Genomic DNA, 11,747 nt, shown 5'->3' with positions numbered 1-11,747 from the left:
CCACATAGTGCCACATGACTCAAAAGTCGTTAGTTAATACGTATAAAAATACGGCCATACATCGTATTTTTTTAAATGACCAAAATATCCTTATGAATTTTCTTTAAATTCCAGCCTCCTTCAATTCAATTCTTCCCTTTTCTCCTTCTCTTCTCTCTCATCTCTCTAATTTAAAACAATTTACGAACCCGGTCAATATGATGTCTACTCTACCGGCTTTTTCCTTTACTGAACCGGGTTTGGTTAACCAAATATCTGATTTCCAGACCGGATTCACTCCTTGGGAATTAGACTGCTGTGCCGATCTCTTCTTGTCTACTATCCATCAGGAACCGGCCGTGCCGAGTCCATGTACTGGTGAATCCGAAACCGGTTCCGTCAAGATTAACACCGGTTTTAACGGTTTCGACGAATCTTGTATCGGTTCTATCAAAACGAACTCCGGTTCTGATGATTCCGACATTTTCCACGGCGTACCGAGTCCTCAATCCGATGAATTGAACTCTGATAACACGAGAACCCGGATTAACGCCACGGACCATAACCGGATGAAATTGAACCGTCCGGTTTTGCAGGTGAGTGAAGACCGTAAACGGAAGCGTATGGAATCAAACCGTGAATCAGCGAAGCGGTCGAGGATGCGTAAACAGAGACACATTGAGAATTTAAAAGACGAAGCAAACCGGCTCGGTTTAGAAAACAGGGAACTCGGGAACCGGCTCCGGATCGTTTTGTACAACATCGGACTGATAAGTACGGACAACGATCGGCTTATGTCGGAGCAAGAGATTCTAAGACGAAGATTCTTGGAGATGAGGCAGATTTTGATTCTCAGACAGCTTCAGCAGAATCCATCATTGATCATCAATCATCATCAAATGATTTAAAACCAAAAAAAAATAAAAAAATAAGAAAGAAAAGGAAAAAAAAAAGTTCAGATCAAAACGAAGTATAATTTTTTTATTTTTATCTGTCTCTCTTTTGATCTCTGATCCCTCTTATGTGTAAATGAGAATATCAATGTGTGTTACTTAGATGATGGCCTTAGTTTTTGCCGTTGTTTCGCATTTCGGCCTCTTTGATCACAATTATCAAAGCCCATTAATTGGGCGATAAAAATATGTATTGCCTAACCAATCCAATTGAATCTTGAAAGACTTCTCTCACTAGTCACTAACTCACTACTAGTCTACTCCATCCAATTGGTGACTTTTTTTCCTTCTTTATATATGAAACCTTCTGTATCAGTTGGTATATTAGCTTTGAAGGTTGGAGTTGAACCCTCTAAATCACGCAGAGTCTTTAAAACACTCGAATTTTCTTATTCCTCAAGTATTCAAGTTTCCCACAAGCTCAATTAAACCTCTCTCAAGCTTTCTTTATCAAGTTCAAGTACTTCAAGTTGAATCATATGCTACGTTATACGGAATAAACTAAAATATAGTCAAATAGAACGCGATTTTCAAATTAAATAATTTACCAACATTATTTGTTAATATACATGCAAAACTATCACCATTTTGGAAAATGATTGTTATCTTACTGTAAATTTAGTTTATAAGAAATATTATGATACAAACTAGAGTAATTTAAAGTTTAGTTTTAGTTTGTAGTATTTTTGAAAAATAAAACTAATAATAACATTCTTTGAAAATTATTTATGTTATCTTACTCTAAATTTACTTTGTAAAAAAATATTATGATACCCTAAAAACTAAAACTTAAATCCTAAAAATTTAAAAAAATAAACGAAAATAAAAGAAATCTAATGTTTTTTTGGTAGAAAAAAGAAATCTAACTTTGAAATTATAAACTCTTAATTTTTTTTAAAATTATAGTATTTATGGACTAAAATATTTAATAGTAACATTAAAAATAAAAACAAATTAGTTTACTTAGTTAATGTAAGCAAAAAGATTATTTACTCCAAAGTCCAAACTATCTAATACTAATACTGTACTGGCATCTATTGAGATATGTTTTTTTTTTTTTTTTTTTTACAATCAAACCCATACATTAAGCTATCAGAGATGACTTTCTTCGAGAGAAAGCCAATAAAATTCCGACGAGCTTACATGGGAAAAACAGAAACCTCGTGGTATTGCGCATTTCGCAAGTTTATCGGCACATATATTATCCACTCGAAGAATATATATAATACTAAAGTTAGCAAATCTATCTATGAAATGAATAAAATTCTTCAATTCTAATGAAAAGGTCGGCCAATCTTCAATATTAGACGTCATCGTTAGGAGGTCTAAACAATCCGTAGCAAAGAGAGCTTTATCTAAGTTCAAGGCCAGAAGACACTCCATAACCCAAACAAGGGTGTCTAACTCTGCATGTAAGGGGGATAGGCTTCTACGCGAATCTTTAAGCCCCATGTGCAAGATTCTAGTACCGAAAGAAGCAATCCAGCCGTGTCCACTCCTATCCATCTCTACATGCCAAGATCCGTCTATAAAACATACCAGGCAATCTTGTGGGATTTGGGTCGGTATGCCCGCTTCTACTAACCTTGATGGTATGTCTCTATTGTTTGCTCTTCTCCAAACTTCTTCTTCTTGGATGGCTTTCTCCAGAGTATCTTGTGGAGACTCGGATATATTTTCAAAAACTTTCTTGTTTCTTGCCTTCCAAATGTACCACATCATCCAAGGGAACGTCCTCAAATTTTGATCAATTGCACCAGAGTCTCTACCATGCCCATATAGAAAATCGAGGTTGCTATATAGGGAAGATGAAGCGAACACCATAGGATGGGAAGGGATTGTCGATAAGGCCCGTACTTGATGTGCTGGAGGGCATTCAAATAGCATATGATTTATAGTTTCCTCCTCCGCTCCACATCTAGGACAATCTTTAACTCTACCAATATGGCGATAATGCAGGCGTTGACATGTAGCCAAACACCCAATCACACATTGCCACACGAAATGCTTAAGCTTTCGTGATGTTTTTAACTTCCATGCTTGCGCCTTAAGTGTTGTAACACTTGGCTTCTGAAAAGGGAGGTCGCAAGCAGGGCGAGAGATAGCTCTCGCGGCTTCGTACCCAAACTTAACGGTATAATTCCCAGACTTTGTCAAGGTCCACGAATAACTGTCCCTCGAGGCATTTAAGCTCGGTTTGATTCCCAAAATAAGGATAATTTCTCTCGGGGGGAAGAGTTCCCGAAGACGCTCCAGTTTCCACCTTTTTGTATTGAAGTCGATCAAGGTGTTAACACATATCAAGGGGTTTCTCTCAGTATTTAATCCTTGTGGTGGCCGCACTGGAGTATCTGGGATCCACGGTTCAGTCCAGATGCACGAGTTGAACCCCGACCCTATGGTCTTACGGATTCCGTACGAAAGAACATGTTTTGCTGCCAACATGCTCCTCCAAATATATGAAGGTCGATTGGATACTTGTATATCTAATGGACTACAATATCGAAAGTATCTCCCTTTGAGAATACGACTAAGGAGGGAATCTGGATATCTCAGCAACCTCCATAGTTGTTTTGCCAAAAGAGCAAGATTAAATTCTTCTAGTGTTCGGAATCCTAGTCCACCTTCAGAAAGTTGAGTACACATCTTCTCCCATGAGATCCAGTGTCGACCTCTACTATCTACTCAATTGCTCCACCAAAAATCAGCAATCGCAATAGTTAGTTTTGAACATATAGCGTTTGGTAAGAGAAAACACGACATTACATATGTCGGAATTGCTTGTGGCACTGATTTTATCAGAATTTCCTTGCCTCCTTTGGATAGGGATTTTGAGGTCAATAAGTTCACCTTCTTATGGAGTCTATCCCTTACGAATGCAAAGACTTGTGCTTTTGACCCATGAATCTTCTCAGGGAGACCCAAGTATGTACCCATGCGTCCTTCTTGTGATATTCCAACAATATATTTGATCTCTTGTCGTACATGGGACGGGACCTCGGTTCCAAACCTGATGGAAGATTTAGAGAAGTTGATTTCTTGTCCGGACGTCTCGCCATAAAAGCGGATTATATTGATAATTTCCTTGCATTGCTGAGGATCAGCTTTACAAAAGAATAAACTATCATCTACAAAAAGTAAGTGGGAAACCTGTGGGCTTGCGTTCGAGATACGTAAACCTTGAATCTTCCCCTCTCTTTCGGCATTCCTAATCTGAGCGATAAGCGCCTCTGTACAAAGTATAAATAGATACGGGGAGATCGGGTCTCCTTGACGGATCCCACGTGTTGGCCTAATCCGTCCCCTGGGCTCCCCATTGATCAAAATGTGGTAGGAGACAGAAGTAATGCATTGCATTATCCAACCCACCCATTTTTGATCAAATCCCATTTTTTCCATCAAAGCTCTTAGGAAATTCCATTCCACCCTATCATAAGCTTTACTCATGTCCGTCTTAATTGCCATGAATTTCTTACGGTTGGCCTGGGTAGAACGGAGGGCGTGGAAGTTTTCTTGAGCGATGAGGATATTATCTGTGGTTAATCTTCCTGCTACAAAGGCAGATTGGGTCTCAGATATAAGTTCCGGCAAAAACCTCTTGAGACGTAAGCTTAAAATTTTTGAGATCACCTTATAGCTCACATTAACCAGGCTAATAGGGCGGAATTTTGACATTTCACGAGGTCGTTCTCCTTTTGGTATTAAACATATATTTGTTTCATTTAGCTTGCCATCAAAGATTCCAGAGCTAAAGAAATTCTTCACCATCATAGTGAGATCGCCTTTTATTGTTTCCCAAATTTTTTGGAAAAACAATGCAGCCATCCCATCTGGACCTGGAGCCTTTCCCGGATTCAGGGAGAACAATGCTCGTTTGACTTCCTCTTTTGATATTTATTTCGTGAGATGCTCGTTCATAGCAGGTGTGACCAAAGTAGGAACATCCTTAATGGCCACTGTAGGATCGCTCACATTCGAGGATGAGAAGATGTTGCTGAAGTACTCCACTGCTACTTTTTCTATTCCTTGTTCTGTATCAACCCATACTCCAAGCTGATTAAGGATTCCAGTGTTCTTGTTCCTTGCCCTCCTTTGTTTTGTGGAAGCGTGGAAGAATTTTGTATTTTTATCTCCATATGCAAGCCAAATTTCTCTGTTTTTTTGGTACCAGTATGCTTCCTCTTCCCTATAGGTCTCACAGAGCTGCCATTTTAGGTTGAGGAGAGTTTCCGACGATGCTTGATCATCTCCGTAGGTCTCGTCAATCTTTTCTTGGAGGTCTTTAATCAGCTTTTCCGAATTTGTTTGATTATTTTTCTTCCAAATGGAGATAGCTCGTTTGCAATTTTAGATTTTTTCACGATGGATCGTTCGACGGAAATATCATCACTTCCCCATCCGTCCAACACCGCCTCTTTGAGACCTGGCTTATCAATCCACCTCTTGTCAAACATAAACCTTCTCAAAAACTTTTTTGGACGTGTTAGTATCGATGCGAGGAGAGGACGATGGTCTGAACCCCACATTTTCAAATACTCCACATTAGTGTGGGAAAAAATATTGTGCCACTCTCTGTTTCTCATGGCTCTATCCAGACGACAACGAACTCTTACCATTTGATCGTTGACCAATCTACGAAAATTGATTTCTTTGGAAAGGAAAATCGATTAATCCACATGAATTAATAATAATACAGAAATGTAGAAAAGAGGATTCTGATCTTTTTTTCCTCCCTTTTTTTCATGATTACCTATTATTTGGTTAAAATCTCCAATAATAAAGAAAGCATCGGATCATGCAACTCCAATATGCATTAATCTCTCCCACACATATTCGAGATATGTTATTCGGTAAGAATTGTCGTGTCTGATGCAAGTGGAAGTGTCTGGATCGTCCCACACATGCCACGTCTTTAGAATAAAATCTCCAAAAATATATACAAAGAATCCAAATTAAAATCGTATGGACCATCCATAAATTTGAGAGGTTGGTCCTCCTCCACTCTTTTTTATAATTTTTAGAAAAACAAAAACAGGAATAAGTTTAGGTAGGGTTAGTGAGAGAAGTGCAAAAAGTAGTTAAGGGACCCCAAAAGCGGAGAAACAGTACCCAAAAAAAAAAACTAAAGTTGGAGACAGTTGTTTTGGAGAAGTGTTCTATGTCCAATCCACAAACAATGTTGCCTCTTGTCTGCAACTAGGAAACCTCTTCATACTGATCACAATTTTTAGACATTGTAAAACTATAGGTTTTCTAATTATTAGTCACTTGTTTTAAAAATACATTTAATATATTAGATGGCTGTTTTTTTTTTTAAGAACAGAGATCATTGTGAACAAAGATGAACCAGTGGCTTAGAGCAAATAAATCCATGGATTCAGAAATGAGAAAGATGGAGAAGAAACGGGTCTTTAAGGAAAAACACAAGAACAAAGATTATGAAGAAAAAAACAAAACCCTATCTCTCTTCTCATCTTTCCTTAGTTTCTTCTGACTTTATATATAGAAAGAAAACAACAACAACACAGTGCACCAAGTAAGGAAAAAAAAAAAAACAGAAACAGAGGAAAACAGAGTGTTTTGTTTTCGCCATTGTCATTTGGGTTTTTCTTTTCNTCATTGTTGTGATTTCCCGAATGCTTCGCTTGGTTGCTGAAGTCAAGATACGATCCAAAGCCTTTTGAGGAGTTCCCATAGGAGGCTTGCTTGTGCGAAGGGTTTAGTAACGAGTCAGAGGAGATAAGTCCGAATTCAAAAGGATTATTATTGGTTTGTTTCGGATGAGGATCCTTCGGTTGTAAGTTCATGGCGGTAGGAAAAACCGAAGCCGCACGAGAATTTTGAACCCTATAATGCAACACAAGTAACCCCATTATGATTTATTTTAACAATNGTACCTCACCAAGAGGACCTCCCATGGAGTTATTGTTACCCCAGGAGATTGGTATCCAGTTATTCGCCTTCTTCCCAGGCTCAAGAAACTCGGTGTTCACGCCTAATCCCAGGTCAAACTCACGCGATAACTTTAAAGGCGAGAGTGGTAGTTTATCTTGAACAGGGGAAGATGGAGCCATGGGGATTGACATTGAGAGCTGAGTCCAATCTGATTTCAGCTCTTCAGGCCAAGAATCATCATTGTTGTGATTTCCCGAATGCTTCGCTTGGTTGCTGAAGTCAAGATACGATCCAAAGCCTTTTGAGGAGTTCCCATAGGAGGCTTGCTTGTGCGAAGGGTTTAGTAACGAGTCAGAGGAGATAAGTCCGAATTCAAAAGGATTATTATTGGTTTGTTTCGGATGAGGATCCTTCGGTTGTAAGTTCATGGCGGTAGGAAAAACCGAAGCCGCACGAGAATTTTGAACCCTATAATGCAACACAAGTAACCCCATTATGATTTATTTTAACAATTTGTATTGTTAATTTTGTGCATCATTGAATCATCAAGAAAAGGAGAGTAAACAGTTCATAAAAGCAAAAAAATCCAGGTATTGTTTCTGATTGGTTGAACTTGTTAAAAGTAAAGACTTCTTAATCAGCCTGCTTTAGTTAAAACATCCTATATTTTGAAACTGAGGGAGTAGAATCCTAAGCCTCGATTAATAAGGAGGGGTCACAATCATAAAAGATGTAGTAATAATGAATTGGTGGGTCTACTTCTTCTTACTCATAGGGCAAAGAAGAGAGAAGAAAAAAAAAGTTGATAAAAGGTATGAACATTAAAACTTAGGAATATGCAGATATGTTATATCAAAAAGGCAAAAAAAAAAATAAAGAGATTTCAAACGTTTTCACCTGGTAGCCAAAGAATCTGTAGATTGATTGTTATTGGCATGATGATGAGTTCTAACAGCAGCTGCAAGGCTATTGTTGTTGTTATCTAATCCACGCATAGCAACACCCGAAGTCCCCGCTGCTTTGGACACTGCAGCAGCGGTAGAAGCAGCGGCAGAAGCGGCGGCAGCATTAGTATTGTGGCCATTTTGGCCTTCCACAGGCTTTCTTGAACGATGGCGGCCTCTGTTAATATGTCGTTCACAGTACTTTTGATCGGGAACAGCATCCCTCGAGCACCGCCATTTCTTTCCATCTGTCCGGCGACATCTCCCTGGCTCGGGATCCATGTTACCACCGGAAAAGCCCAGATGAAAAGAGCCCCATCCAACTACATATAAACACAGAAAAACAAAAGAATCTCTCAAGATCTCATAAAAAGCACCCAATGGGGCAGGCAACAAACAACATTCCACTTAAAAAAAAAAAAGATAGCATAAAGTGGATACCTGGCTAATGTATTGGAGATAGAAAAAAAAGGAATCGAAACTATTGATGTCAGTAAACCTGAAATCTTTAAAAATCAAAGATAAAGGAAGAGAGCTTACAAGAATTAGGAGGCAAAGATCCATAAGGGAAAAAAGATTTCTTGAGAGAAAGGAGTAAACTAGATGGCACAGGGACATTGGCTGTGATATACTTATAGATCAACGCCTGTTGCTCTAGCTCAGCCCATTGAGTCAGTGAAAAAGGACCTTTTACTCCTGTCAACAAGTTTCCATGCATGCTGCTTGTGTTCATCATCCCTCCTAAACCATATCCTGTCACCCACCACCACATCAACCCATTTCACTAAATCAAACTCTTAAAACAGAAAAAAAAAAAATAAAATAAACATATGATGATTTTAAATTTTGACATAAACTCATTTCTTTAAATCAAATACTAAGCAAAACCCATTATCTGAGTTTCAAGAAAGTAAATATCTTTCAGATGAAAAGAAAGAATCAAAAAAGTAAAAAAAAACAGAGTATTTTATTACTATTCAGACCTGAGTTTCTACAGTACTGAAGATAAGGCGAGACATCTGATTTGTCAGAAGCAGAAGAGAAGCTAAGCATATGTTCTTGTCCCCTACGAGGATCAATAGTGGTAGATCTCAGTAGAGGGATGCCTTGATGAAACGACAGCGTTTTAGCTGCGGTAGAGGTTGAAGAAGAGAAGCCATCATCAGTTGATGTTCTTGAGAGCTTTGAACTTCTCCAGCAATCTTCACCATCGAAACCGGATCTTTCTTGCTTGTTGTTGTTGATGAAACCAGATCCGAGTTCTGTTTGGCCCGGAGAAGACCCGGTTTCATGACTCGAAACACGAACTCCAAGATCCATAAAAATGGATTCAGAAGGAGACAAAAAAAAAAAAAAGAGTGCTAAATAATCACTTCAGAGATTTTTCCCATGGGATGAAATCGCTTGAGCTCAGAGTGAGAGAGAGAGAGAGAGAGACAGAGGGAGAAGAACGAGGAGAAGTTTTTTTTTTTTTTCTTTATACTGTAGATATTTTTTTTGTTTTTATTTTTTTTTGCTTTTATAGAATAAAAGATATTTATTTATTAAAACAAAATAATAATAAGTAATAATTGGGGGAGTGAGAGATATCATATAATAAAGCTTTGGGTGGAGACAAAAGAATGGTACCGAAAAACACAGTCAAGATCTCGGACATGTTACTACATATTTTTTTACTACATATAATCAGTGATACAAAGCGATAAAAAAAAATTAACAAGTAAAAAAAAAAGTGCCAAAATAGCTAAAAAAAAACTGTATGAAAAATGTTTAAATAGTTTGCGATACGTGGTTATCGATAAAAATAATTATTCATGTTTGTTTATGGTAATTGATTAAGAAAAAAAAGAGGGAAAATCAGATGTCTACATGAGAAATATTTTGATTTTATTTCATATTTAAAATATTGGAAAAAAGGTGTAGTATTTTTAATAAATTTGTGGTTACTTTTGTGATATGAAGAAAATAGGAGTATATTAGTGGAAGCAAGGCAAGCAATGAACTCTTTAAAGATAAAAGACATGTGGACACCACGTGAGACATGTCTCTCTACTCCTATATTTCAACTTCAAACCCTAAGAAAGGAATTTTCATTTGCTTTTTGCTTTTTGTAATATAAACGTCTCGTTTTTTTTTTAATCCACTTAGTTTTTTTTTTGAGCAGTTATGTTAAAAGTTAAAAATCTTAGCTCATTTTGTTGATCTCAGTTATAGTGAAATAATGCAATTGAAAAATCTTAGTAACTTCGAATTGTAAACATAGTTGTTACGTTTCACACATTTGTGGTTTCTTAACTGAAACCATGTTAAATACAATATTATATAACTAAATTTATCAATACAATATCAAAACTAAACTGAGTGATATTGCATCTTTCTTTGTACCGAAAAGCTTAATTTAAACCAAAATGAATTTAAAAATATATTCAAATTGTACATCCTCAAAATAATGGAGGTTTATCAATAATTAAGCATACTTAGTTTGGTAATTAATACATCAAAGATGTTCTTTTGTGATATTATTTTAAGATATATATTTTTTTTGCAAACAATTTTAAAGAATTATACAATGTATAATGTCAAGGAATTTAGTTACCAAACGTTGCAAAGGAAAGATGATGGGGTATACTTTAAGTGAGATTTTAGTATGAAAGAAGTTAGAGAATTGTCGTATTGAAATAAATATAGTATTGAGTGGAGTATCAAATATCTATCAGATTCACGTGGTTCCCAATTATATTTGGACCGTCTAAATAGTCTTCTCCGGTGTACCCCAGGATTTTAGTTACATGGGCCATTGTGTGTTGTTCTCTTGGGTTAAGTTTTATTACTACTTTATAAAACGGACATTGTATGTAACATCAGCACATCGTCTTATCAGGAACAGGAAGGTTATGACTAATGAGCACTAATTGCATTCCTCGGACACTAATCAAGCTTTTAAATTGACCTGCACTTTTCATATAGGTTTTGAAACAGTCAAACATGAAATTGTAATTATTGGAATATTCTATAGGTGTATATACAGTTATAATATTATTAATAATAAAATTGCATTGTTGTTGATGCTAGTTTAGTCGACACCAACACACATGATCCATTTTTATTAATTTACTATAATGTTGCATAAGTATATTATACTAAACGTTAACAATAACTAATGATTTCTAAAATTTACGTATTTTGATCATCTATAACAACGAAATGAACAAATTAATTAAAATGTACAGAGTGAAGAGGAAAACATCATCTAAATATAGAGATTCTTCAAGATATTAATTAATCAGAAATATATGAGCTAAAATATACGTAAAAAGGTAATTCACGTAGGTTGGTTTTGGACCTTTTGGTGTATAAGTAAAGTAGATCACGTTCAAGTTCATTGGTTGTCGTGGTCCGTGGGTCTCGCTCGCAGGCGATGCCACATGACACGTGATATTTTAATTAGGTCTTTAGTTTTAGCCGTTAGGGTTAGACTTTAGAATTTAGATTAGACCTATGGAGCTGTTGTGTGGACTGTGGAGGCTATATGTCCGGTTTAAAGACTTTGGTTTGGGTTTGGTCAAAAGCTCGAAAATTGTTAACTTTATAATTTTTTGTACATAAAATAAAAGGATTTTATTTATCTTTACTATATTTCTTCGTGAAAACAATCATTTTCTTTTCACGTGTTTGGGACATAGTGATATTTCTGTTCCAACATAACTAGGAAGCATACGCATCATTGGTCCACATAATTGAGATTTTCATTAAAAAGAATGGTAATATTAGTAACTACCATTAGATTAAAAAAGAATCGAGAAAATAGCATTGAGTCATAAAATTTTGGAAACTACTATTTTTCAGTAATGTGAAAAATTTAAACTGCTTTCAAACAAAAGATAAAAACTGGAGCAACGTATTGTATTCTATAAAAAATATGTCATTTCATAAAAATAGCATATCATAATAAAAAAAAAAAAACATATTATTTTGA

General features: G+C 36.3%; 2 protein-coding genes across 2 annotated transcripts; one reads left to right on the top strand and one right to left on the bottom strand.

Moving 5' to 3' along the window:
• Positions 1 to 1,067, top strand: LOC104702820 (basic leucine zipper 43-like). The gene has a single exon (XM_010418742.2). The coding sequence runs from the start codon at positions 198 to 200 to the stop codon at positions 885 to 887; it is 690 nt and encodes a 229-aa protein (XP_010417044.1). The 5' UTR covers positions 1 to 197; the 3' UTR covers positions 888 to 1,067.
• LOC104704976 (growth-regulating factor 1-like) lies at positions 4,827 to 9,241 on the bottom strand. Its single transcript, XM_010420970.1, has 6 exons — positions 8,755 to 9,241; positions 8,312 to 8,524; positions 7,725 to 8,094; positions 6,830 to 7,295; positions 5,294 to 5,374; positions 4,827 to 5,222 (listed from the first exon to the last, which is right to left on the bottom strand). The coding sequence occupies exons 1-6, from the start codon at positions 9,089 to 9,091 to the stop codon at positions 4,827 to 4,829; spliced, it is 1,863 nt and encodes a 620-aa protein (XP_010419272.1). The 5' UTR covers positions 9,092 to 9,241.

This window comes from Camelina sativa, chromosome 7, assembly GCF_000633955.1.
Source record: "Camelina sativa cultivar DH55 chromosome 7, Cs, whole genome shotgun sequence".
NCBI classification, from domain to species: domain Eukaryota; kingdom Viridiplantae; phylum Streptophyta; class Magnoliopsida; order Brassicales; family Brassicaceae; genus Camelina; species Camelina sativa.
This window is presented reverse-complemented; position numbering and strand designations above follow the sequence as displayed.